General features: G+C 42.9%; 1 protein-coding gene across 1 annotated transcript in view; it reads left to right on the forward strand.

Moving 5' to 3' along the window:
• The window catches only part of GLIS3 (GLIS family zinc finger 3), a 640,530-nt gene that overhangs the window by 32,458 nt on the left and 583,320 nt on the right, over positions 1-24,752 (forward strand). Inside the window, exon 2 of the mRNA XM_075339832.1 lies at positions 3,438-3,896. Coding sequence (XP_075195947.1) covers positions 3,530-3,896 — 367 coding nt within the window. The 5' untranslated portion in view covers positions 3,438-3,529. The remainder of the gene's footprint in view (positions 1-3,437; positions 3,897-24,752) is intronic.

Raw genomic sequence — 24,752 nt, forward strand, 5'->3', positions numbered from 1 at the left:
CAACGTGCGCACATGGCCTTAATGATTTTTTTTGCTTATATCTTAAAAACAGTGCTTTATGGTTTCCTTTGAAACTGTACATTAACAAGATTTGACAGACTGCTATCAAATTTAATCTTGTTTTTTTACCCTTTTGATTGATTAAATAAACAAAGGTCAGACAAACTGAAAATAATTAATCTATGCATTTCTCTCATTTTTATAGATAATTTTAATTTTTTTATGTATTATTTAGTGCCATAATGACTTAGTTCTAACAACTTAATGCTCACACTGTGACTTTTCATTCAAACTTTTTTTTTACTGTTTTTCGCATGTTCTAAATTGAATGTCTAAACATTATTTTTTAAACTTTTTTACGGCTGCTAAACTGAATATTTTGGTGCCTTTTTTGTGAAACATGAAGCATTATTTAACCATGGCCTTTTATTGCTTGAAAAAAAAAAATTGTACAAAGGTTAATTTCATCTGTAATACTTAAGGCTGCATTACACGTAGCGACATCGCTAGCGATGTCGCTCATGAAAGCACCCGCCCACGTCGTTTGAGCGTCACCGGCAAATCGCTGCCCGTGGCGCACAATATCGCTAGGAGTCATCACACATACTTACCTTCCTAGCGACGTTGCTGTGGCTGGCAAACAGCCTCTTTTCTAAGGGGGCGGTCCGTGCGGCACCACAGCGACATCACACGGCAGGAGTCCAATAGAAGCGGAGGGGCGGAGAGCAGCTGCATGAAAGTCATGCCCACCTCGTTGCCGGAGGACGCAGGTACGGTGTTGTTCGTCATTCCTGGGGTGTCACATGTAGCGATGTGTGTTGCTTCAGCAACGACAAACAACCGGCGTCCAGCACCAGCAACGACATTTGGGAAATGAACGACGTGTCATCGATCTGCGATAAGGTGAGTATTTTTGATTGTTGGCGGTCGCTCGTACGTGTCACACGCAACAACGTCGCTAACGAGGCCAGATGTGCGTCACGAATTCCGTGACCCCAACGATATCTCGTTAGCGATGTCATTGCATGTAAAGCCCCCTTTAGAGTAAAGAGCAGGACCTTACTTTTGATTGGCAGTGGAAAGTGTTGTTTTATTTTAATTTTTTACTTATTTATTCATATCTATCAACCTATAGGTCAGAATAAAATGGGGTACTTGATTGTTCTATTTATTGTTTTTTTATATTGCATATTACCTCTTATTTGTAGTTTCCAAAAAAGCCCCATTTATGGGGAAACAAAGCAAAGACAATTGATAACTGTCAGCTTAATCTAGTTTCATTACGATCATCTGATCACTGGAAACTTTGGTGGTACTTACAGTATATTGAAATCTGTAGAGGCAGAAATAGTTAAATAGAGTTTCTGCTTTCTTTAGTGAGTCCCTGGTATAAATGCAACTTTACATTAGTGAGGCTAGAAGGGCACATTAACGGGTTGTGTTTCATAATACTTAGTTACACAAAATTCCAGGGATGTGCTATGATACCAGCAGTTTCAGGCTATAAATGTGTCCCTTTGTATTTGGTGTACACCTGAATTATGATTTTTATTCTTATGTGCATATTAATGTGGCACACAATTTGGTTGAATAGAAAGCCATGCGTATCATTGGCATTTCATAAATTACGTGCAATAGGTAACATTGAAGACATTGTAATGCAACAGGTCAATAAGAGTAAGCTAGGAAAGGAAAGCTATGCATGGCATGTTTTTCCAGAAGTCTTACATTCCTTGTTTAATGAAAATGCTTCCGTTTTGTAAGACTATTTATATACTGTAAAATTTTTATTGTATTCATGCTGTACCTATTGTTTATATTGTAGCGCTTCAATGATATGTGCATTGTAGAAATATTGAAATGTTCAATTACTGTATGGCAGGGGCATACATAGAAATCATGGGGCCCTATTGCAGAATTTCTAAGTGGGCCCCCCTCCCTAAAAAATAAAAATTCCATGGGTCACATAATAGCAGAGACTGACAAGCAAAAGGGTAACAATGTTTTGAACTTTCGAACATCAGGTACCATATCTCACCATCCATCCTCTACATCCCTTAACTTGAGATTTCCTTCATTTTACAGTATTACATCTTGGGTATTTCACACATAAATTTGACTTGCAACTAAATAGCATATGATCAGTTATGCAGATTCTTATTATGCCACTGAATTTTTACTGTTTTAATCCTGGTGTTTGAAAATGTATTTTCTTCCTCTATACTACAAATTACAATCTGTTCTCACATTCCCTAATAGCTCAGTGTTTTATTAGATTGATTCCCAAGCAAAAGGTCACTGGTGAAGAAGGGAGTGGACAGCAGAGTGCTTCTTATTTCATCATTGCTTTCATCTACATCGGCAGCTGCAATGTCAATACTGTTGGAATTGGGATGCCAGGACGAGGAGGGGGGCCCGGTGCCAGCACTGCATCGGGTCTCTCCAACTCATGGGCCCCATAGCGGCAGCATGGTCTGCCACCATTGGTGGTATGCCACTGCTGTATGCCATACTAAGAACATTTCCACATAATCTTGCTGGAAATATGTTATTGATTAATCCCTAGCAATTTTTGCATTGCCTTGCTTAACGGATGCTAAATATCCAAGAGTTATAGTTAACAATATTTTCCCAAAACTAGATCTATCACTATATTTCACCATACAAACTGCATACAATATTACAAATTTCTAATAGATCTGATGAAAATCCAAGTCATAATGGTGGTAAAATCTGTTGTGAAAGTTTAAACTTTTAATGGTTGTCCACAACTCAGACAACCTTTTCTTAAATACTGTACTCTCCAATATAAAATGAGAACGCCATATACGCACCTCCCGTACCATTGCTGTACCAGCAATGTTGACGCCAAGTCTCCTGAGGATTGCCTGACAATGTTATGCCACGTGAGCTCTGCAGGCAATCAACTACCAAAATTGAGCTGCTGGGCTCTCACTTCCTTTGAATGTGTAAAGGAAGTGAAAGTCCACCATCGTATTAGGGACAACTAATAGACTGTGGGGCTCAAAGGGCATAACAATTTCCTTACAAGCCTTGGGTAAATCGGTGCAAATATTGTTGTAATGGCGCTGGTACGGGAGGTGAGTATATGGTGTTTTAATCTTACTTTAAAAAATATAGAATATATGAACAGGTTGTCCTTGTAGTGATCCATTTAGTAATTTATGCAGTTTGTATTGTGCAATCTGTAGACAGATCCACTTTACAGGGAACACTACCCAAAGTTCTTCAAGGGCAGAACTAACAAAGTCCTGGTGGGCTACTAGGGAAAAAAATGTCTGTTTTCCTTATCCATTGTACTTAGTTAAAGAGCTAGGGTATAAAACTGAACCTTTCATACTCCTATGGGTGCCTTCTGGAATATCTCTGCATTTGGAAAAATATGTTAACATCTTCTGTTTCTTTTTTCTCTCCAGACATATTTTTATATTCAATGCCAAGGAGAATCTCTGCAATGATCTGGACGTTTCTCCTACAGCACAAACATTAGAATCTGAGCTCAAACACAATGAATGGAAGAACTTGCAATATGAACCATAGAGCAACTGGCACACCACAAGGACCTGGGATGATTAGTGGACAGCAGATTCCTCCAATTAGAGTACATACAGGTACTCCATGTCCATCGTCTAATAGCGCCACTCCGAGTCCTGCTAATGGGAACCTATATTTAAAGATGCCTCTGGGAGGTGGAGTAGCACCTCAGAGTAGTGAGAACACAATCCACTTACCGGCTTTAAGTCCAAGGAGACAAGTTATTACAAATGGGAAACCTATTTTCCAAGTGCCGCAACCGCCTAACTTGCAACCATCCTCCTCATCCAAGCCAAAGCCACAGGAATTTGGTTCTCCCTTTCCAGCAAACTGTGTGAAAGGTTAGTAGTCTTTATGATGTCATGTCTGTTTTAGCATATTAATACTGTTTTATTGCATTATTACTGCACAGTACTGAAAGGTATTGAGTCATTATTCATTTAATTGTCTGATGTGTCGAGGAGGGTGGGTGGTTTATTTTGGTCTTTTGAACATCAGTGCTTCTGCCCCAATGTCAGCGTCATGGATAACCACATTTTTTCATGTCATGTTGTCATTTTGTGCCGAAAACTATCACAAATGAGCTAACTGCAAATCAGTGATATGGGTTTGCAGTCACCAAAATATCTTTAATCCGATCATGTATGGATTCCTATAGGAAGTAAATCGACCAACTAGAATTTAGATCATGAAAGTTTTGTTGGTGAAAATTTGTGTTCCAGCTATAGCAAAAATTATTCTTTAAAATGGTAGTTTTTATTTTACTTAATTGTATGTAACTTAATTATTTTTCTCCCTTTCCCAAACATTCTTGTGGTTACAAGTGGGGAATTTATTTTACACACATGGGTATATTAAAGTTTCCATCTCTGCTTGTTTGCTAAATTCTGCGAAGAAAAGAGAAATTAGTGTTATAGCTGCTCGCCAGCTTTAGTTTGGTTGAGAACAAATAAAGGGAAAAGTGGTTTCTGTAAATGCACATATTTACTTATTTTTATTTGTAAGAATTTTCCCCAGTTGGTGGGCTTTTCCTGGTGTGATATCAGAGCTCCGCTCTGTGTTCCGACACAAGAGTATGTGTCTTTTTACTAACGTCCTTCCCATATGCAGAACATGAACTCTGATACAGACACTGAGGGAGAGATACATCTGAGTTTCCTCCTTCATTCTCCTGGTAGGATTACAGTTTAGGCCTGCGTTGTTATCCTTTCTTTTGCTATTTCAGAGGTATGTGTAAAATTTCTCAACAAGAAAATTCTTCAATGCAGAGATATGGTCTCTTGAGTCCTAAAAAAGATTATTAGTTTTATATTGGACTACACTTTTATATACAGGGAACATTAATGGAGTGGTTCACTACATTGATATAATGTCCAGATACAAGGCTTCTCTCAAATACCTTGTATTCTCAATTGTGCCTCTGAGCGGCGCTATTGTAGACCACTCATCCCCATCAAGTGACCCTTGGGCTCCATGACCGGTGGTGTCATGTGAACTGAGGCGAGCCACAGTCTCCGTGAGTGACTGGGCTGTGGGCGGAGTTTCGCTGCTCATCACAGCCCAGCATCACAGCACAGTATCTCGCGCTGTCGCCTTCGCTGCAGAGCACCGCAAGCAAGAGCGATGCTGGGCTGTGATGTGCGGAGAAACTCCGCCCAGAGCCCAGTCACTCAGGGAGACTGGGGCACGTCTTAGTTGACGTGACATCATCGGATCTGAAAGGTCACGGAGTGCGTGGGTCATGCAATGGGGATGAGTGGTCTGGAATAGTGCCGCTAACAGGCACTATTCATAACACAAGGTATCTGAGAGAAGCCTTGTTTCTGGACATTATATCGATGAGACCAATACTCCTAAATAGTGAACCACCTCTTTAATCATGTCAAAACATGCCAGTCCATTTATAAATCAGTGCATTGACAGTCTTGTCATGTTTTTAAATAGCAATGGATCCTACATTCCCTTTCAATTTGTAGACTTTTGGCCCAGGAGAGGCATATGTGATATAAATGGTAGGGGCCTTCCTTCCAAAGAAAGGTCACCCTGTCATGCTTGGTGGGCACACAAAAATTTGCCAATTTGTGCTATAATTACTTTCATTTTGTTAGTGTGTTCTATTAAGGTCTAGGGTAGTTTTAATTTCACATATTTGTATGTATTTTGGTGCACAGAGTGTGCTGTTGTATTATTTGGCTTGTGTGTAATAAAGCCACAGCAGCTTGCACCTATTCACACTGTTTTATCCTGCTAGGAGGTGCTGGTTAATTTTTTGTTTCTTTGCCGTCTTGGCCGTTTTAGGCGACCATATGCAGCATGGTGCAATTTTTCCTCAGGCTGAAAACAGCTGAGGAAAAAAAACCACTGCTCGCACTGCCTGATTGTTTCACATTGTTGCGAGTGTAATTCAATTTTTTTTTTATCAGATTGCACTCTGTGTATTTACATGCAGATGTGAGCGAATCCTAACTATGAATCTGCAGATGAACCCTATATCTGCAGGTTAATAGCGCTAGTCGATATAATGGGTTCCAGCTTACATTTCCAGAGTCTTCAAGAAAGAAAATCGGTGCTGGATGGTAAAAAAGAAGACATTATAAACTAATAATATATATTACAAAGTTGTGCAAATTCATATTTGCTACAGATTTATGGAACCATATAATAAGTATTTATGAAAGTGTATTAGAACAATTTAATAAAATAAGTTATGTTTCAAAACATCTTCAGTTTGCATAGCCTAGATGGCTGTGTCATAAACAATGAGCTCCACAGAATAAAGCCATTGTAAACTCTGAAGAAACATTCAGACATCAGGATTTGATGTAGCCCAGATTGTTTTGCTCTTTTATCAAATACAACAGCAAAGCTAGAAATGTAAAAATGCCTTAGGAAATAAGTCAGGCAGCCAATGTGTGCTTCATGGCCAAGATAATCCCACCGGAGAAGAATTTTGGAAATTCTGGAAACTTCAAGTCACTCATCTTTACAAAGAGAAAGAAATGGTAAAGGAGCTGTATTTCTTGACTTGCCTTACATTTTAGTCAAAATGCCCCAGGCATGATAGTCCTGTCCCATAATGAACACCAGCAGAATGAGCATACATTGTACCATTTCCTTGCTTATGAAGTAGGTGCTATGTCATCTGTAAAATTCATCACAATTCATTTCAATTGGTAAAGCAAAAAAAAAGCATTTACACAGATTTGAACATGTTGAGATTCGATTCATGGTTAGCAAATAAAAAGAAACTTGCATGGCACCATGTCTCATACTGCTGAAGCATCTGAGAGCAGGCAAATTTCATTTTTCGTTGCCTCTTGGGTCTCCCCATAATGTCCTGCAGGTATGACGTCTTACAGATTACCATTCTTTTGTACAGTGGTGGTCAGTACCTGGGCCATCACAGATCAACGGTTCCTTTGTATGTCAGTCACTTTTCATCTCCAGAGTCACTGGGTAAGGGTCTCTCGCCTTTAAAGTCTAAGCTCCTATGAAGTTCGTAGACACCAAGCATAGTTATATTTTTATCTAAGTAGTGAAAAAAATTTCAGAAATTTGTAAAAAAAAAGAATTGCGCTTTTGTCGCCATATTCCGAGACCCATAATATTCCCATTTTTTTTAATCTGGAGCTCAGTTATGGCTTATTTTTTGCATCCTGAGCTGATGTTTTTAATTATATCATTTTTGGTTAGATGCGATGTTTTAATTGTCTTTTATTGCATTTTATTGGAATGAATGCTGCAGAGACCGAAAAAAAAATATTATTTTGTCGTTTTTATTTTTTTTTCTCGTTATGCCCTTTACTGATAATATTAATCTAGTTTATATTTTGATAATAGATCGGGCATTTCTGAACTCAGTGATACCAAATATGTGGGGGGGGGGGTTTGTTTTGTTTTGTTGTTTTAATTGGGCAAAAGGGGGGTGATTTCACCTTTTATGTTTGTTTTAATTTTTTCATATGTTTTAAAGGTTTTTTTTACAGTTTTTATTGATTTTACTAGTCCCTGTAAGGGGCTTGAAGCTCATACAGTCTGATCATTTTTGCTGTTCAAAGCAATGCTTCAGTATTGGTCTGTACAGCAGAAATGCTGAACTCATCTTAATGCTGGTGTTCAGCCGGTGTTCACAAGAACTACCTCTTGACAGGGGTCATCAGATGACCTCCGACTGTCATGGCAACCCATCTGCACCCTGTGATCACATCACAGGACCGCTGAGTGCGACTGGGAATCATAGAATGGTACAGTTGGAAGGGACCTCTAGGGTCATCTGGTCCAATCCCCTGCTTGAAGCAGGATTCACTAAACCCTTTCAGATAGATGTATGTCCAGCCTCTAGTTGAAACTTCCATTGAAGGAGAACTCTCCACCTTTTGTGACAGCCTGTTCCACTCATTGATTATCCTCACTGTAAGGCCTAAGACACACGACATGAAAATCGGAGCGAGTTGAATGCGATAAAACATTGCATTCCACTCGGACCAATATTAGCCTATGTGCTAGCACCCATGAGCGATTATTTTCTCAGCCCTAATTGGACCGAGAAAATAGTCGCAGCATGCTGTGGGTGCAATGCAATTCTGTTTCTCTCGCACCCATTCAAGTCTATGGGGCGTGAGAAACATCGCACTGCACTCGTATTATACCGGTGTAATGCGAGTGCAGAGTGAGAATGGCAATAGCCGGCAACAGAGGAGATAGTGAGATAAATCCCTCCCTCCCCTCCTCAGCGCCGGCCCTCCCCTCCTCAGTGCTGGCCAACCCCTCCTCAGAGCCAGCCCGCCCCCCGCAGCTGTGGTCCGATCGCACGGTTGGACCTCAGTTGCAGTGACACTCGGCTCCCGCTGTGCTGCCAGTGTGAGCTGAGTGTCATGCGAGGATCGCAGTAGTCCCTGTTTGGCCCTGGCCTTAAAAAGGTTTTTTCTAATATTGAATCTGTTTTTCCTCCCATTCAGTTTGATCCCAACACTTCTATTCTTTCCTTGTGGAAATGAGAATAGGGCTGATCCCTCTACAGTATGACAGCCCTTGAGATATTTGTAGACAGCTAATAAGTCTCCTCTCAATCTTCTCAATCTTCTTTTTGAAGCTAATCATTCCCAAATCGTGTAACTGTTCCTCATAGGACATGTTTTGTAGACTGGCCACTATTATGGTCTCTCTTCTCTGAACTTGTTACAGTTTGTTGATGTCTTTTTTTAAAATATGGTACCCAGAACTGGACACCGTATTCCAGATGAGGTCTGACCAAAGAGGAATAGAGGGGGATAAAGACTTCACGTGATCTAGACTTTATGCTTCTCTTAATACATCACAGAACTGTGTTTGCGTTTTTTGCTGCTGCATCACAGGTAAAAAGATTAGATTTGATACAAGTAAGATAGGGCCATATCTCAGAAACAAAGACAACAGCAGCATTCACTCCAGGTAAACAAATCATCCAGTCCAGGAGTACTCGCCCCAGGGCTGTGGGGTACTCGGTTCCGGGCGTTGGATAATGGGATTATGTCACGGGGGCCTGTGCCCGGTCCCGTGGCCCTGGTGGTCGCTGAAAGTCAGTAAATAATAATAAAATAAATAAATAAATAAAATAAAAAAAATAATAAAAAAAATAATAAAAAAACAAAAGTATTTTGTGACGCTACCTTCAGTTCCAGTATGGTTACTGTGGCTGCAGGTCAGACCCCCGGGGTGATGGTTAGGCAGCCAGTTGTTTACGCTTCCCGTAGGTGAAGCGGGATCCCCAGGGCAGTTTTTGTAGTCTTGCACAAATATGGTAGTTTGCCTTCACAGCCTTTTCAACTGTCACTTTAGTATAGCAGCCTATGGCTCCTCAGATCAGAGAAATAAAGTATGTCACACCAGTTCATTAACTCTGACCAGGTTTTACTTGCAGGTGTTATTAAAAAGGGGTTCAGTTTCTGATGTGACAGTTTTTGGGTAATCTGGGAACAGTTCAGGATCTCTGCACCAGGGGAGTTGTGAGGCGTCCATGCTGCGCTGTGTCTCTCCTTGGTCCTGGGCTGCCTAGAGCTATATCTTGACCCTCTCTCTCTCTCTTCACCTGTATGGAAGGCGGCTGGAGCTTCTCTAAGGGGCACTGCTGTACTCACTGCGGTCCCTAAGCTCTGTGTAGCGCCTTTGCCTTCAGGTGCTGCTGCGGCCAGGAGATCTGGAGTCTCCTTGGTCTCCGGTCTTTATTGCTGAGCAGATTAGATCCTTCACAATCTCGGACGCCGATGTCCGGTAATCACGCTGTTCCTTGGGGATGAACCGATCTGGCTCCACCTCCCTGGTCACTCCTCTTTTGCCTCACTTCTGATTCCCTCAGTCTGTCACACAGCTACTTGGGTGGGCTAAGCACAGCCCTCTCCATTTTGATGTCTTCCCTCTCCTCGCTTGAGCTCAACTGCAACTGTCAATTGTCTGGCTGACTCCGCCTCCAAACCTGGATTTAAAGGGGACTTCACCTGAACTCGGCTTGTAGAGCTCCCCCTTCAGTCTTGGAGTGGAAGTGTTGTTTGTGGGATTACCTGATGTGGAGATCCTTCCCTGCCCCAGGTACAGGTATATTTGTGGCAACTGAACCCTGGGGTGCCACATTTACATATTTATGGCAAATGACAGGTACTCTTTAAAGAGAAGCCGTCAGTCAATTCATGGAGCCCAAACCATGGACAACATGAATCTGAGCCTGGCCTCACAATTTCAGCCATATATGTTTTTTTTGTGAATTGCTCTGGCAATTTCAGAGAAAACATAGTTTGAGAAACTTCTCCCTGCATCACTCTTATTGACTGACAGTTCTCAGCAGATATATACACCTAGGAGAGCGATGTGGGGAGAAGTGGGCTGGGAGTGGTGCCAGATTTGTCTCTTCTCTCTACGTTTTCTCAAATGTCAGAGATTTTCAGAGAAAAAACATACTTGGCTGCAATCATGCATTCAGGCTCTGATTGATGCTGCCCGTCATTCGGGCAGCATGAATTGACTGACTGGTTGCCTTTAACCTTTATCTGGTACTATCAATCTTAATCACTAGTTGTACCAATCTGCATGGGGTCACATTGACCCCATAGCACCAGACAAGGGTTAAGCTGTGTGTATTTAGCAATCTGGAACACTGATAAAAATACAATTTCCATTTCTGTCCATCTGAACAATACAGGCAGTTAAAGTACCCCAAGACAATGCTCCAGGATGATAGGAGAAGGTTGTGGAGGAATTCTTTTCTGGAGACTACAAGTTTCCTTTATTTCTGCAGGAGTTTGGAGTGATGTTGCTCCTTTTGCCAATAATAACCTGGAATGCTTAACTTACCAGACAAATAGAAGAACAAACAAGAACAATATGGGTGTAAAACAAGCTCCACACCAAATACATGTGCATGTGATTGTTTTAATATGTGTTTAATTGTTTTCCATGTCAATTCCTAACAAATGTAAAGCATGCCTTTGGTCTTGGTTCTCGTCCAATATTGACAATGTTCTGCTTTTATGGTGTTTTAGTGTTGTTATTATTATTCCTTTTAGCTTGTAGAGTTTGTTGACTGGATAATATATAATTAGACAAATGACATCATTGCTCCGTTATCCAGAGACAAAGGCCCTTCACTGTAAACACAGCCCAGTTGCCATGGTGACCCTCATACTTCATTGGCTCAAGTACCAGGAAACTGCTCGTGTGACCACAAGGCATTTTTACTTAGTATATATTAACTAATTATTAATTAATCTGGACACCTGCTTAACAGAAAATATTTCCAGTTAGCATTGCAATGTTGCAATGGGTTTCAGGATTCTTAATGGTAGAGAGGCCGTCAATGCTTGTTACCTGGTTACAGTTAGTTTACCAAAGTCTTTATAGATTTGGACCCCCAATGTGCAGCTAGTATTACCTACTCTGCAGATACAAATATGTTCTGAGAATTAAAAATAAAATTCACCAAAATTCAAATTGAGTAAAAATACAAACAATCAACAAAAACTCAATTTTATTGTCTCAGTGACGAGTCATCCATTAGGCCTCAATCAGACGTCCTTGTGGCACGTACATATTGTGTCCGTTTTTTGCACGGATACAGCACGTGCCTATTATAATTTATGGTGATATTCATATCTCTGTATTTTTTTTTCACCATTCGTGTGTCCATATCACAAATAACAAGGGACAGTACAAGTCTATGGGTCTGTGAAAAATATCTACAGCCCATGGATGACATCCGTGTCCCATCCGTGTGCAGTCTGTATTTAACATCGCATAGGAGAAGCTTTGTTATTTATATATTTATTTATCAATTCGTAAAAAACATTGATAACACACTGACGGTAAAAACCGCACACAGATGACACACTGATGCCAATGACACCGGTACCATTTTTTTCATATATGGGTTTAAACACGGATGTTTGAATGAGGCCTTCTATGGATATTAATCAGAAATGTGAGCTTCCCCTACTATAAGATACTGAAAAGTGGATCTTTCATTGTCTCATCTTCATCATTCAAGATAAGGAAAAATGCAAATACTCATCATTCAAAAACTAAGCCATTATTAAAATAGAGTGAAATTTGCATTTTATGAGATGAGTAAGTATGGTAACTGTATCTTCCTAAAATCTCAAGCTTCACAGTAAATCATTATATTGTTATACATCTAGCAAAATGTAATTAGCCACCTACATCTTCCCTTAATTTGTATCTCATATCATTAATGTATTCCAGGGCTGGGCAAAGTGTGGCCCATGGGCCACATCCAGCCCTCTGGTTGTTCCAGTTTGGCACGTGGACCTAGACTGCTGAAGGGCTGAAACCAGTGGACCATGGGGTACACCGTGCCCTCCTCAGCCACCACTGCTGTCCACTGCCCGATGTCACCGCTATTTTCATCCACAGGATTCAGCTAGTGGTGAATGCATTGGTGGAAAACAGTGCAGCCGGCTCCGTCTTCCACCAATCAGCGTGAGGAACAGCAGATGTGATGACGGCACATCATTGCATGTGTAGATCTTTTAAATACCTCACCTTTTTAGCTCTCCATAGAATGCCAAATTCTCTTGGCACCATACAGCTTAGCAAACTTGTGGAATCTTTGGTTTTTAAAGTCATCTGTGCTCAGTGATATAGTGTGGGTTGACAAGTATTACACCCCCTAATCCAGTAATAATGCCTGTTAAGTGTTCTCATAAAACAAATAATGCACCCCTTCAAAAAATATTAATGCCCCCCTGAAAGGGTACTGCCCTTGATCTTCACCGCTAGTGACGCCTCTACTTCTTTCTTTTTTTTCTTGTGAAATTTGCTCACTCGTAGCTCTCTTCATGTTATACTATTGTCTGTGGCACATGAAACTGGTGCCAGCAATCTACTACTACTTGATCAATTATGCAGGCACTGCTTATTGATGTCTACACAGTCAGTGATAAGTTGGATTATAAATAGAGAACCAAATATTAGGCTATGACTTCAGCATAACTGGTTGCATTGCAGTAATGGTTAAACAGAGACTGTTAAGCCCATCTCAAGGAGAGAGTGTCATTATTTCCCACATAGAGAAAACATTGAATGTGGTAAATTTTACCAAACCCAACTCATTGTGGTGACCTACCCAACTTAGTTATGCATTCTTTACTGTGGTATGGCCAAGAGGCATATGCAAAGCGTCCTCAGGAGTTATCAGCCCTTCTTGTATTTATGGTCGATGGCTAACACATCTACTATGCATCCTACGCCTGCATTGCTGATAGTATGTTTGAACATTATTCTGGTCTAAACCTTTCTAAAAAAAAGCTCTTATCACAAAAAAATCTGCTTGTTTACATGTTAATGATTTTTAATGTTCTTGTAAAAACAAGGTGGTGTTTCCTATTTGTGAAATATTTATTATTAAATGCATTCGCTTATTTTTGCCATAAGCGTTGGCTTGTGCTATGTACTTCTATAATATGGAAATGAAACCAGACTCAAAACATATGGCAATGCCAAGTATGAGCTGGTGATAGAAACATGGCCTTTCGCTAAGTATCAGTGCTTTTGCACTTATGTGGAAAATTAAGAACATTCTACAGTTGCTGAGGCTTATCTGGTTACAAGTAATAGAGCTTGAAATTAAGATAAGTCTAACCTTTTCAGAATTCTTAAAGTATAATAGTAATACAGAGAGAATCAAACAAAGAGGGATCAATTTAACCATTTCGTGAAAAATCCTTCCTCATTCCATACTCTGCTTTAACTATTGATGTATAGTCTCATATTCTTATGTTGTACTTTAACCTATACTTTTTCCACTTTACAAAATATGAAATGCTTTTTCATCCAGTCAGAGGACTGTGAGGCTGCTCCCGTACACATCAAATAGAGAGTATTCCTGCGGTGTTGCCCTGTATTTAAGTCCTTCCATTTTCCCATCAAATCCTAATCAGCTTCCCTGTTTCTGCATAAGAAAAGCATTCCCACAACATGATGCAGTCACCATCATATATGACACTGGGAATGGTGTTTTTAGGCTGATCTGCAATGTTGGTTTTCCGCTACACATAGTATTTTGCATTTAGCCCAAAAAGTTCTACTTTTGTGTCATCTGACCAGAGCACTGTCTTCCACATGATAGCTGTGTCCCCTACATGTTTTTTTGGAAACTACTAATAGGACTTCCTATGGCTTGTTTTCAAAAATGGCCTTCTGCTTGCCAGACTGCCACAAAGGCCAAATTTGTGGAATATACAACTAAGGCCTCGGTTTCACTTGCGTATCGCTGTGAGTGTGAGCCAAGTGACATACAGCTATGATACAATCTTGTGATTGGATCATAGCTGCGGAGAAGAGGGAGAATGTGATCTGTACATGTCCTCCGCTGCCTGTCTGTGCATATATATCACTGCACACGGATGACATCAATGTAGTGTGATGCGTCACATGCACTCATAGACTTGTATGGGAGTATGTGATGCAAGACTCACTGCCAAAACGCAGCATGCCGTGATTCTTTTCTCCTTCTGATATGACATGAGAAAAAATAGCAGATAGACACTGCCTCATAGTTTTATACTGGTGCGAGTACAATTCAATGTTTTGTTGATTGCACTTGTCCGTGTAAACCTAGGCCTAAAAGTTGTCCTGTGGACAGATTCTCTCACCAGATTCTCTCACCTCAGATTCTCTCACCCTCTCTGAGATGTTTAGCACTTTGGCTTTTTTTTTTTTACAATCTAAGGCCTCTGCCACACTTACGTGACAAAACGTAATGTTTTTGTCACGTACGTGTTAAAGGGGTGGTTTGTTCCCCATGTGCCGTGTTTATGGCACGTACGTGTTCTCCGTGTGTTATACGTAATAACACACGGAGAACAGAAAGCCCCCCCTTACCTGCTTCTTCCGGTGCTGTCTGCAGTGCTGAATGTCAGTGTCCGCCCCAGGCCACGCCCCGCTGACACTGCTTCCGTCCCCCAGTGAAGAAGATGCGTTGTTCAAATTCACAGGGGGACGGATGCAGGTGACAGCCGCCGCAGAGACTGCAGGACTCGTGGAGGTGAGTGTGTGTTTTTTTTATTTTTAACCTGACACGTGTGTTTTTCTGGCGCGTGTCACATGGGGCCGCATCCACACTACATCTGTGTGGTACGGGTGCGGGCCGTGTGACACCCATGCTGCCGGAGCAACAAGGACATGTCGGCATATGGAACTCACGGAGTCACATAAGTACGGAACGGACACGCGTTCCATTCCTAAATACTTACGTGTCTCCTAACCATTGGGATTACCTAGGTCCCCGTGTGTACGTGTCTCCGGTACGTGTAAAACATGGCAAATATGGACCGGAGGCACGGATGTGTGACAGAGGCCTAACCGTGCTTTTGTCTTCTACCCAATTTTATCTCTGACCTGTCTGGTGTGTTCCTTGATCTTCATGATGGTGTTTGATCCCTAATGTTCCCAAACAAACCTGAGGTCTTCACAGAACATCGATAGTTATATTGAGAATAAAATACACACAGTGGTATGAACACTTTTTCAAGGTACTGTATATGATTGCGCATCACTTAGACTATGGCCTCAATTAATCAAGACTGGCATTGTTCACGGGGTCTTGATGCTGGGATGTGCTCCTGATTCATGAAGAGGTGCACACCTCTTTATGAAACAGGACAGTCGCAGACGTGGCGTGCTCCTCCATGTGTGACTCGCCACTGATTTGCAGCATAGCGAGCATCCATCACCACTCCTCCTACCCACCACAGTGCTACCTATTTTGTGAGAGCTAGGCAAAAATAGCGTAAAAACATAAAACAGCACAACATTTTAGTGAAGTTTTGAGTTGTGACAAAACTTTGTGACTTTTCAAAGCTATTTATGCAAAAGGTCTGGCATAAAAGCTTTGATGAATAGAGACCTATGTACCTCCAGTTACTATGTAATAAGGGATAGGTTTTATGCAAAAAATAGATCTTGGAAAATGGGCATAGATTATGCCAAATAAATTTTGGTTTCAACACAATGCTTTTGTTTTTTTTATGGGGTTGTTGGGAAAATTGACTATTGTAATATTTTTGTATAGTAGATATAATCCTTTGAACTGTAAGTAGCTCACCAATTTATCACTAACTTTAATAATTTGTCACGCACTGCACTAAATAATTCATCTCATCAAATTTGTTGTTGAATTCATCCCACCTCATCTTTTTATGGTTTACATAAAACATGATCCTATCTGTCTTATCAATGGGATTTGTCCATTCCTCATCTTTGTTTAAACTGTGGAGATAGAATGATGCTCTATTTATTGCAACTTTGATGTTGAAGAACATCAAAGAGCATATATTTTCATTACTGACTTATGTCAGAATATGAGGATTTTGCTGAAACTACATACTTACACCAGACAAATAGTGTGAAAATGATCTAGACCAGCGGGCCATAATCTGTTTGTAAATTGCTAACAGATTCAGAATACGAAGTAAAAAAGCAGGCCTAGCTCGTTACAGTGCCGTTATATAGAATAAATTGACAGATCGCCTGAGACTGAAGAAGAAAAGATACCTTCTAGTTTGTTGTCAGTAGCAAATAATAATTGTGTATAAATGTACCTGATATGTGATGGTGCTTTGTTAAAGGTCAATAGAACTTTATTTGTCTTTAAATCACAGTTTGCGCAAAAATAACTTCATGTAAGGCCCCTTCACACATCCATAAGAAAAACGCACTTTCCGTTTTGACCATCCATGTATATGTATGTGTCATCTGTGTGACATCATGTGTCTCCAGTACATGTGCAGTCTGTGTGATATCCGTGTGACACGTACTGGAAAAAAATGCATGACACAGAAATTAATGTTTGTTTTTTTTATATGTGTTAAAGATGTGCAAGACGAGATACATGATAGATAGAATGACACACACAGACAAATCTATCTATATATATAATTGCCTTATTCTGTCTGTCTGTCTTGCTCCAAAATTGTGTCACGTGACAGTGTCATCGTAAGTGTCATAAAAGTGACAACTGTCGGATTGGCCGCTGGGCTCGGCCTGGCCCTGCCCCCCCCACGGATTGGCCGCTCGCCTCGGCCTGGCCCCGCCCCCGCATGGATTAGCCGCTCTGGGCTCGGCCTGGCTCCGCCCCCCCACGGATTGGCCGCTCGCCTCGGCCTGGCCCCGCCCCCCACATGGATTAGTCGCTCACCCCGGACCTCCGCACGCATCGCCCACTCCAGCGTACACCGGCTCCCGGTACACATGTGCAGGGAGCCGGCATACGCTGACGCCTCGCCCGCTCAGCCCCACTCCAGCGTACACCGGCTCCCGGTACACATGTGCAGGGAGCTGGCATACGCTGCGGTCAATAATAAAGTGTCATGCAGCGGTGAAAGAGTTAAAGATACTGCAAGACACTTCATTATAGGCAGCGGGCACCCCCAGAAAAGGGAAGACAGAAGAAAGAAGACCCCGCAGTCAAACTCACCAGACGCCGACTGGGAGCAGGTGAGCGCATCAAGGTCCTGCAGCGGACACACACACATCAGATCACACTCACTCACTCTCACACACACCTCACACACACATCAGATCGCATCCACACACAACAACATCCAGTGATATCGCTTACTTCTCGGTGGCGATACTGTGCGTGCAGTGACCTTCCAGGCGCAGCATGGGGGATGGAGCACGATGGGGGGTGCGCAGCATGGGGGATGGAGCACGATGGTGGTGCGCAGCATGGGGGATGGAGCACGATGGGGGGTGCGCAGCATGGGGGATGGAGCATGATGGGGAGTGCGCAGCATGGGGGATGGAGCACGATGGGGAGTGCGCAGCATGAGGATGGAGCACGATGGGGGGTGCGCAGCATGGGGGAGGGAGCACGATGGGGGATGGAGCACGATGGGGAGTGCGCAGCATGGGGGATGGAGCACGATGGGGAGTGCGCAGCATGGGGGATGGAGCACGATAGGGAGTGCGCAGCATGGGGGATGGAGCACGATGGGGGGTGCGCAGCATGGGGGATGGAGCACGATGGGGGGTGCGCAGCATGGGGGATGGAGCATGATGGGGAGTGCGCAGCATGGGGGATGGAGCACGATGGGGAGTGCGCAGCATGGGGGATGGAGCACGATGGGAGTGCGCAGCATGGGGGACGGAGCACCATGGGGGGTGCGCAGCATGGGGGATGAGCACGATGGGGGATGGAGCACGATGGGGGGTGCGCAGCATATGGGATGGAGCACGATGGGGGGTGCGCAGCATGGGGGATTGAGAACGATGAGGGTGCACACCTCCCCCCAAAACACACACACAGCGCCACACGCGCACCGCACAACACACCACACACACACTGGGAACCACAAACACCGCCCTACACAGACAATGCCGCACACACACAACACCCAACACACAAACACCGCGGCATACACAAATATACGCACATACCGCGCAACACACACACTGCACAAAACATACCTCCCCCAAAACACACACACGCACTACACACCCACACAAACCGCGCAACACACACAGCACCACACACACAGAACGCTGTAGACACACAGCGCTCCACAAACAACGCAACACACATACAACACCGCTCTCACACACACCCCCACCCAGACAACACCCAGAACATTTACAGTGCCCTACACAAACACTGGCAACTACACACAACAACATCGATATATATAACAAAAAACATACATTAACTACACAATAAATTCTAGAATACCCGATGCGTTAGAATCGGGCCACCTTCTAGTATATATATAATTGATTTACTCTGTCTGTCTGTCTGTCTTGCTACAAAATGACGTCATTACAGTGACAAGCGTCGCATTGGCCACTCGTCTCGGCCCGGCCCCACCCCCGCACGCATTGGCCGCTTGGCTTGGCCGCGCCCCCCACACACTTTGCCTGCTTGGCCACGCCCCCCACATACTTTGCCCGCCTGGTTACGCCCCCTGCACACTTTGCTTGCTTGGCTCGGCCCTGCCACGCCCCCCGCACACTTTGCCCGCTCGGCTCAGCCCGGCCACGCCCCCGCACACTGTGCCCGCTCGCCCACGCCCCTCGCACACTTTTGCCATTTGGCCACGCCCCCTCACACTTTGCCCACTCAGCCACGCCCCCCGCACACTTTGCCCGCTCGGCCACGCCCCCCGCACACATTGGTCCTAATTAATAACCGATTAGACACTTCCCCCCCAGGACTACTCCTCCTATTAGACTCTTCCCCCAGGACTACTCCTCCTATTACACTCCTCCCCCAGGACTACTCCTCTTAGACTCCTCCCCCAAGACTACGCCTCCTATTATCTTCCTCTCTCTCCAGGACTACTCCGCCTATTATCCTCCCCTCTCACCAGGACTACTCCTCCTATTATACTCCTCTCCCCCCAGGACTACTCCTCCTATTATACTCCTCTCCCCCAGAACTACTACCGTACTCCTATTATACTCCTCTCCCCCCAGGACTACTCCTCCTATTATACTCCTCTCTCCCCAGGACTACTCCTCCTATTATACTCCTCTCCCCCCACGACTACTCCTCCTATTATACTCCTCTCCCCCCAGGACTACTCCTCCTATTATACTCCTCTCTCCCCAGGACTACTCCTCCTATCATACTCCTCTCTCCCCAGGACTACTCCTTCTATTATACTCCTCTCCCCCCACGACTACTCCTCCTATTATACTCCTCTCTCTCCAGGACTACTCCTCCTATTATACTCCTCTCTCCCCAGGACTATGCCTTCTATTATAATCCTCTCGCCCAGGACTACTCTTCCTATTATACTCCTCTCCCCCCAGGACTACTACTCCTATTATACTCCTCTCCCCCAGGACTACTCCTCCTATTATAATCTTCTCCCCCCAGGACTACTCCTCCTATTATACTCCTCTCTCCCCAGGACTACTCCTCCAACACACACACACTGCACAAAACATACCTCCCCCAAAAGACACACACGCACCCCAAACACATCCACCCACACAAACCGCGAAACACACACAGCACCACGCGTTAGAATCGGGCCACCTTCTAGTAGATGGATAAATAGATAGATGGATAGATAGATTTTACAGCTACTAACCAAATAAATAATTAAAATAAAAAAAAGAACAACGTGGGGGTCCCCCCATTTTTGATACCTAGCTAAGGTAAAGCAGACAGCTGTGGGCTGATATTAGCAGGCTGGGAAAGTCCATGGTTATTGGGCCCTTCCTGGCCTAATAATACCAGTCAGCAGCCACCCCAGAAGAGGCTTATCACATTACATTCGCCAATTCTAACGCTTCGCTTTGGCTTTTCCCGATTGCCCTGGTGCTGTGGCAATCGTGATAATGGTTTATGGGGTTGATGTCATCTGTGTATTGTCAGTACTGGTGTTAGTACTGGAGAGGTGTTTATCAGATACCCCTATTACTAATTCAGTAATCCAAAAAAAGACACACAAAAGAAAACATTTTTTACTTCAATAAACACTCCTAGAAACTTTGCCTCATTTACCATTTTGTAAAAAAAAACCATGCAGTTCCACTGTAGCTAAGGAAAATCACCATAGACCAAAAAAAGGATATCTGAAAAAAACCTCACAAACATACAAAAAAAGAGATAAAGCAAGACTCTCTCATTCACCACTTTATTCAAAAGAAACAAAAAAAATCTATCTATCTATCTATCTATATATCATTTGTGCACATCTTCACTTAAAAGTCAGTAATTCTTTTAATGCATTTAATTCTGGCCTGTGTCACACGTACGGCGCACAGTTGTTACATGGATGTCATCCGTGTGCTGTACAGGTTTTTCACGGACTGATAAACTTCTGTTGACCATTGTCATCCGTGCTATCCTTGGAGATGTGAAAAGCAACATCTATTATAGTGAGTATGCGTGTGAACGTATATCCAGTACATACGAAAATGGACACCACTTGGACTGGAACCATGGACATGTGAAGGGGCCTTAGTCAGGTTTGTCATACAAATATAGGGTTGTCAATTCTGCAGGTTCCTATTTCTCTTTCCATTGCATAGACAGAATTATATGGTTTATTGCACTATTCACCTAATGAACCCCTCTCCATAAAAGATCCATTATATCTTGGCTTTTGTGAAACTCATGACATTTACTGTTATCGGAACCTTAGGCCCAATGCACACGGCACTATTAAAGCTTCAACATAGAGTTGCATGAAGTTTCTATTGTTTCTTCATACCTCTCCAACTTTCATAGTTATAGTTTTTCTTCTATTAGATTTAGCATAGATATCAGTATTTATTCAGGTGTTTTCTTCTAGAAGCATTGCACTTTAACTTATTGCACCTTCCAGCTTTCCACGTTTCTGACGCCACAAAATATCAAATTAATGGAATACCTATCTAGGTATCTAGAATTAGAAAAGAAGACAACACATTCTAAAGATGATTTACTGTAGATCTAAAAGCAAGGGCTGATGAGGAGCACTAGCCATATAGATAGTAGAAGTACAGCTTAAAAAATATGTTTTCTTCCTAGTATTGGCAGCTATAAACTCAAACTCTAAGTACTGGTCAGTCAGATACTAGGCACAAAATTTCAAAATTCCTTTAAAATATTAATTTATTTCAGTAATAATCTAATAATTTTAAAAGGAAACCTGACTGAAGGGTATATTTGAATCTTTTACAAATTAACTTGTGTCTTATTCATAATGGTATCATCTACCTATCTTAAAAGCAAAGTCCTAAAGAACACAGCACAGTGATAAACAATGGATAAACAATGGACACAAGCCATTGAACAACTACTCAGTGCCCACCAAAACTAGGAAACCAAAATTGGCAGTACTTCATATATAGCGAGTGAAGAAAATGGGGAAAACATGACTGATTTGTTTCTATCCAATGTTTCAGCTCTTAAATTGATTAGCCTTTCTCAAGCAGTGCTGATATTGAAATTAACTCCAATCCCCATCCCAATCATATTAACACCATCAATACTGACTGTAACAGCAATAGCGTTTTAGAGATGTAGGGGGCCCTGGATATTAGAGATGAGCCACCCCCCTAGAGTTCGAGTTCGGTTCGTCGAACGGAGGCCCCGTTTGACGAACGTTCGACGAACCGTTCGACGAACCATTCGAACCCCATGGAAAACAATGGGAGGCAAACACAAACACATGAAAACACATTATACATGTACACATACAGTTAATAAACATTGCCATAGCACTTACAGGTACCCACGACGCATCCTGCACTCTGTCTCTCGCCGCTTTTCCTTCCGATAATCGCTGCATCCTCCCTGTAACCAGCACTGATGATAGGACCTTCCGTGATATAAAAAAAAAACATGTGACCAGTCACGTGTCTATTATCTCATTGGCTATAGACTGGTCACGTGGCTAGACGTCATGCTAGGTCCTGTCAGTGCATCTCTCCGGTACGCGGTGATCGTTCCACCATCTCCGTGTACCGGCGAAATGCTCTGGCACATGGTCGGCTTCCCCGTTCCTGCATGTGGGCGTTCTTTACAGAGTTAGATGCCACAGCCGGTGAATTGCGGCATCGGGAATCACGTGATCAGAGCACCGTTGCTATGGTAACCCGCCTGTCAGTGGTGATGTCACCGCTTACAGCCCGCAGCCTCTGCTCACTCACTGAGTGATTAGACTGCACGGAGCAGCAGCGTTCTTCCTCCCATGCAGTGCTGAAGGAGAAAGAAGACAGAAGACAGGATCGTGGAGGATTGAGAGGGAGTAATAAACATGGAGTCTCTAAGTGTGTCTGTGTATTTATTTCTAGTAAAGTATTTTTTGTCTGTGTGGTATCTTTTTTTTAACCCTTTATTGGAGATTCTTAATGGCCGGGTCAAACTTGCCTGGCATTAAGACTCTCTGGCTTAATACTAGCTAGTAAAGCAAAGCTAGTATTAACTCATTATTACCCAGCAAGCCACCCGGCTTCAGGGCTGCTGGAAGAGTTGGATACAACGCCAGATGATGGCGCCTCTATGAAAACGCCATTTTCTGGGGCGGCTGCGGACTGCAATTCGCAGCAGAGGGGCCCAGAAAGCTCGGGCCAACCTGTGCTACATATTCCAATCCCCAGCTGCCTAGTTGTACCTGGCTGGACACAAAAATGGGGCGAAGCCTATGTCGATTTTTTCTTTTAATTATTTCATGAAATTCATGAAATAATTAAAAAAAAAGCTTCCCTATTTTTTTAGTTCCCAGCCGGGTACAAATAGGCAGCTGGGGGTTGGGGGCAGCCGTACCTGCCTGCTGTACCTGGCTAGCATACAAAAATATGGCGAAGCCCACGTCATTTTATTAGGAGGCAAAAAACTCCTGCATACAGTCCTGGATAGAGTATGCTGAGCCTTAGTTACTGGAAAAACCCCCAATGGCCCGCATTAACCGAAGTCATCTCACTGATCAATGAGAACTGCCTATCCGAGAAGATACTCGCTTCATCCAACAATAACATAGCGCTATTCTATAAGAAATGGAACTACTGGTTATCTTTCCGATTAAATACTGTTATCAAATGAATCTACAGATGTATATATGGAGAATGTGACCCAGAAATTGTTGTGATATCACCATTCCCCTACCCCTTCTCCCCCTCCCCCCCCTCTCCCTTGTTTAATGCCCATATTATTGTGATTTTTGTTGATAATGTGATGACAATATGATGTATGATGCAACATCTGACATTAATTACTAATAAAAAGTTATGGTTAAAAAAAAAAAGAGTATGCTGAGCCTTGTAGTTCTGCAGCTACTGTTTGCTCTCCTGCATACACTAGTGAATGGAGCATGCTGAGCCTTGTAGTTCTGCAGCTGCTGTCTGCTTTCCTCCATACAGGCAGACAGCAGCTGCAGAACTACAAGGTTCAGCATACTCCATCCAGGACTGTGTGCAGGAATTTTTTGCCCCCCCCCCCAAAAAAATTACGTGTGCTTCGCCATGTTTTTGTATGCTAGCTAGGTACAGCAGGCAGCTACGGGCTGCCCCCAACCCCCAGCTGCCTATTTGTACTCGACTGGGAACCAAAAATATAGGGAAGCCCTTTTTTTTTTAATTATTTCATGAATTTCATGAAATAATTAAAAAAAAAAATGACGTGGGCTTTGCCCAATTTTTGTGTCCAGCCAGGTACAACTAGGCAGCTTGGGATTGGAATCCGCAGCTCAGGGTGCCCAAGCTTTCTGGGCACCCCTGCTGCGAATTGCAGTCCGCAGCCTCCCCAGAAAATGTCGCTTTCATAGAAGTGCCATCTTCTGGCGCTGTATCCAACTCTTCCAGCTGCCCTGGTGACGGGTGGCTCTCTGGGTAATAATGGGGTTAGGGATAGCTGTATATTATCAACTGGCCCTAATCTCGAAATTCATGGTGTCACGCCAATATTAGACATGGCCACAATGAATTTCTAGTACAGATAAAAAAAAACACAACACAGAAAAATATTAATATAAAAAATAAAACGCAACACAATTAGTGACTCCATCTTTATTGAAATAAAGAACCCCACTCCGCAGTAATCCTGGGTCAAGGGTCCCGCGCCGTCCAATCTGGATCCAATATCATCTGATTGGTTTGCTGGAAGGCAAAGCGATCAGATGATGTGTCAGGTTCAAGGGCCTGAATCACATGACACAGCAGCTGATTGTATAAACAGCTGTTATACAATCAACTGATGCATCAGTACAACTACACACTTC

The sequence above is a fragment of the Anomaloglossus baeobatrachus genome, chromosome 1 (genome assembly GCF_048569485.1).
Source record: "Anomaloglossus baeobatrachus isolate aAnoBae1 chromosome 1, aAnoBae1.hap1, whole genome shotgun sequence".
Lineage (NCBI taxonomy): Eukaryota > Metazoa > Chordata > Amphibia > Anura > Aromobatidae > Anomaloglossus > Anomaloglossus baeobatrachus.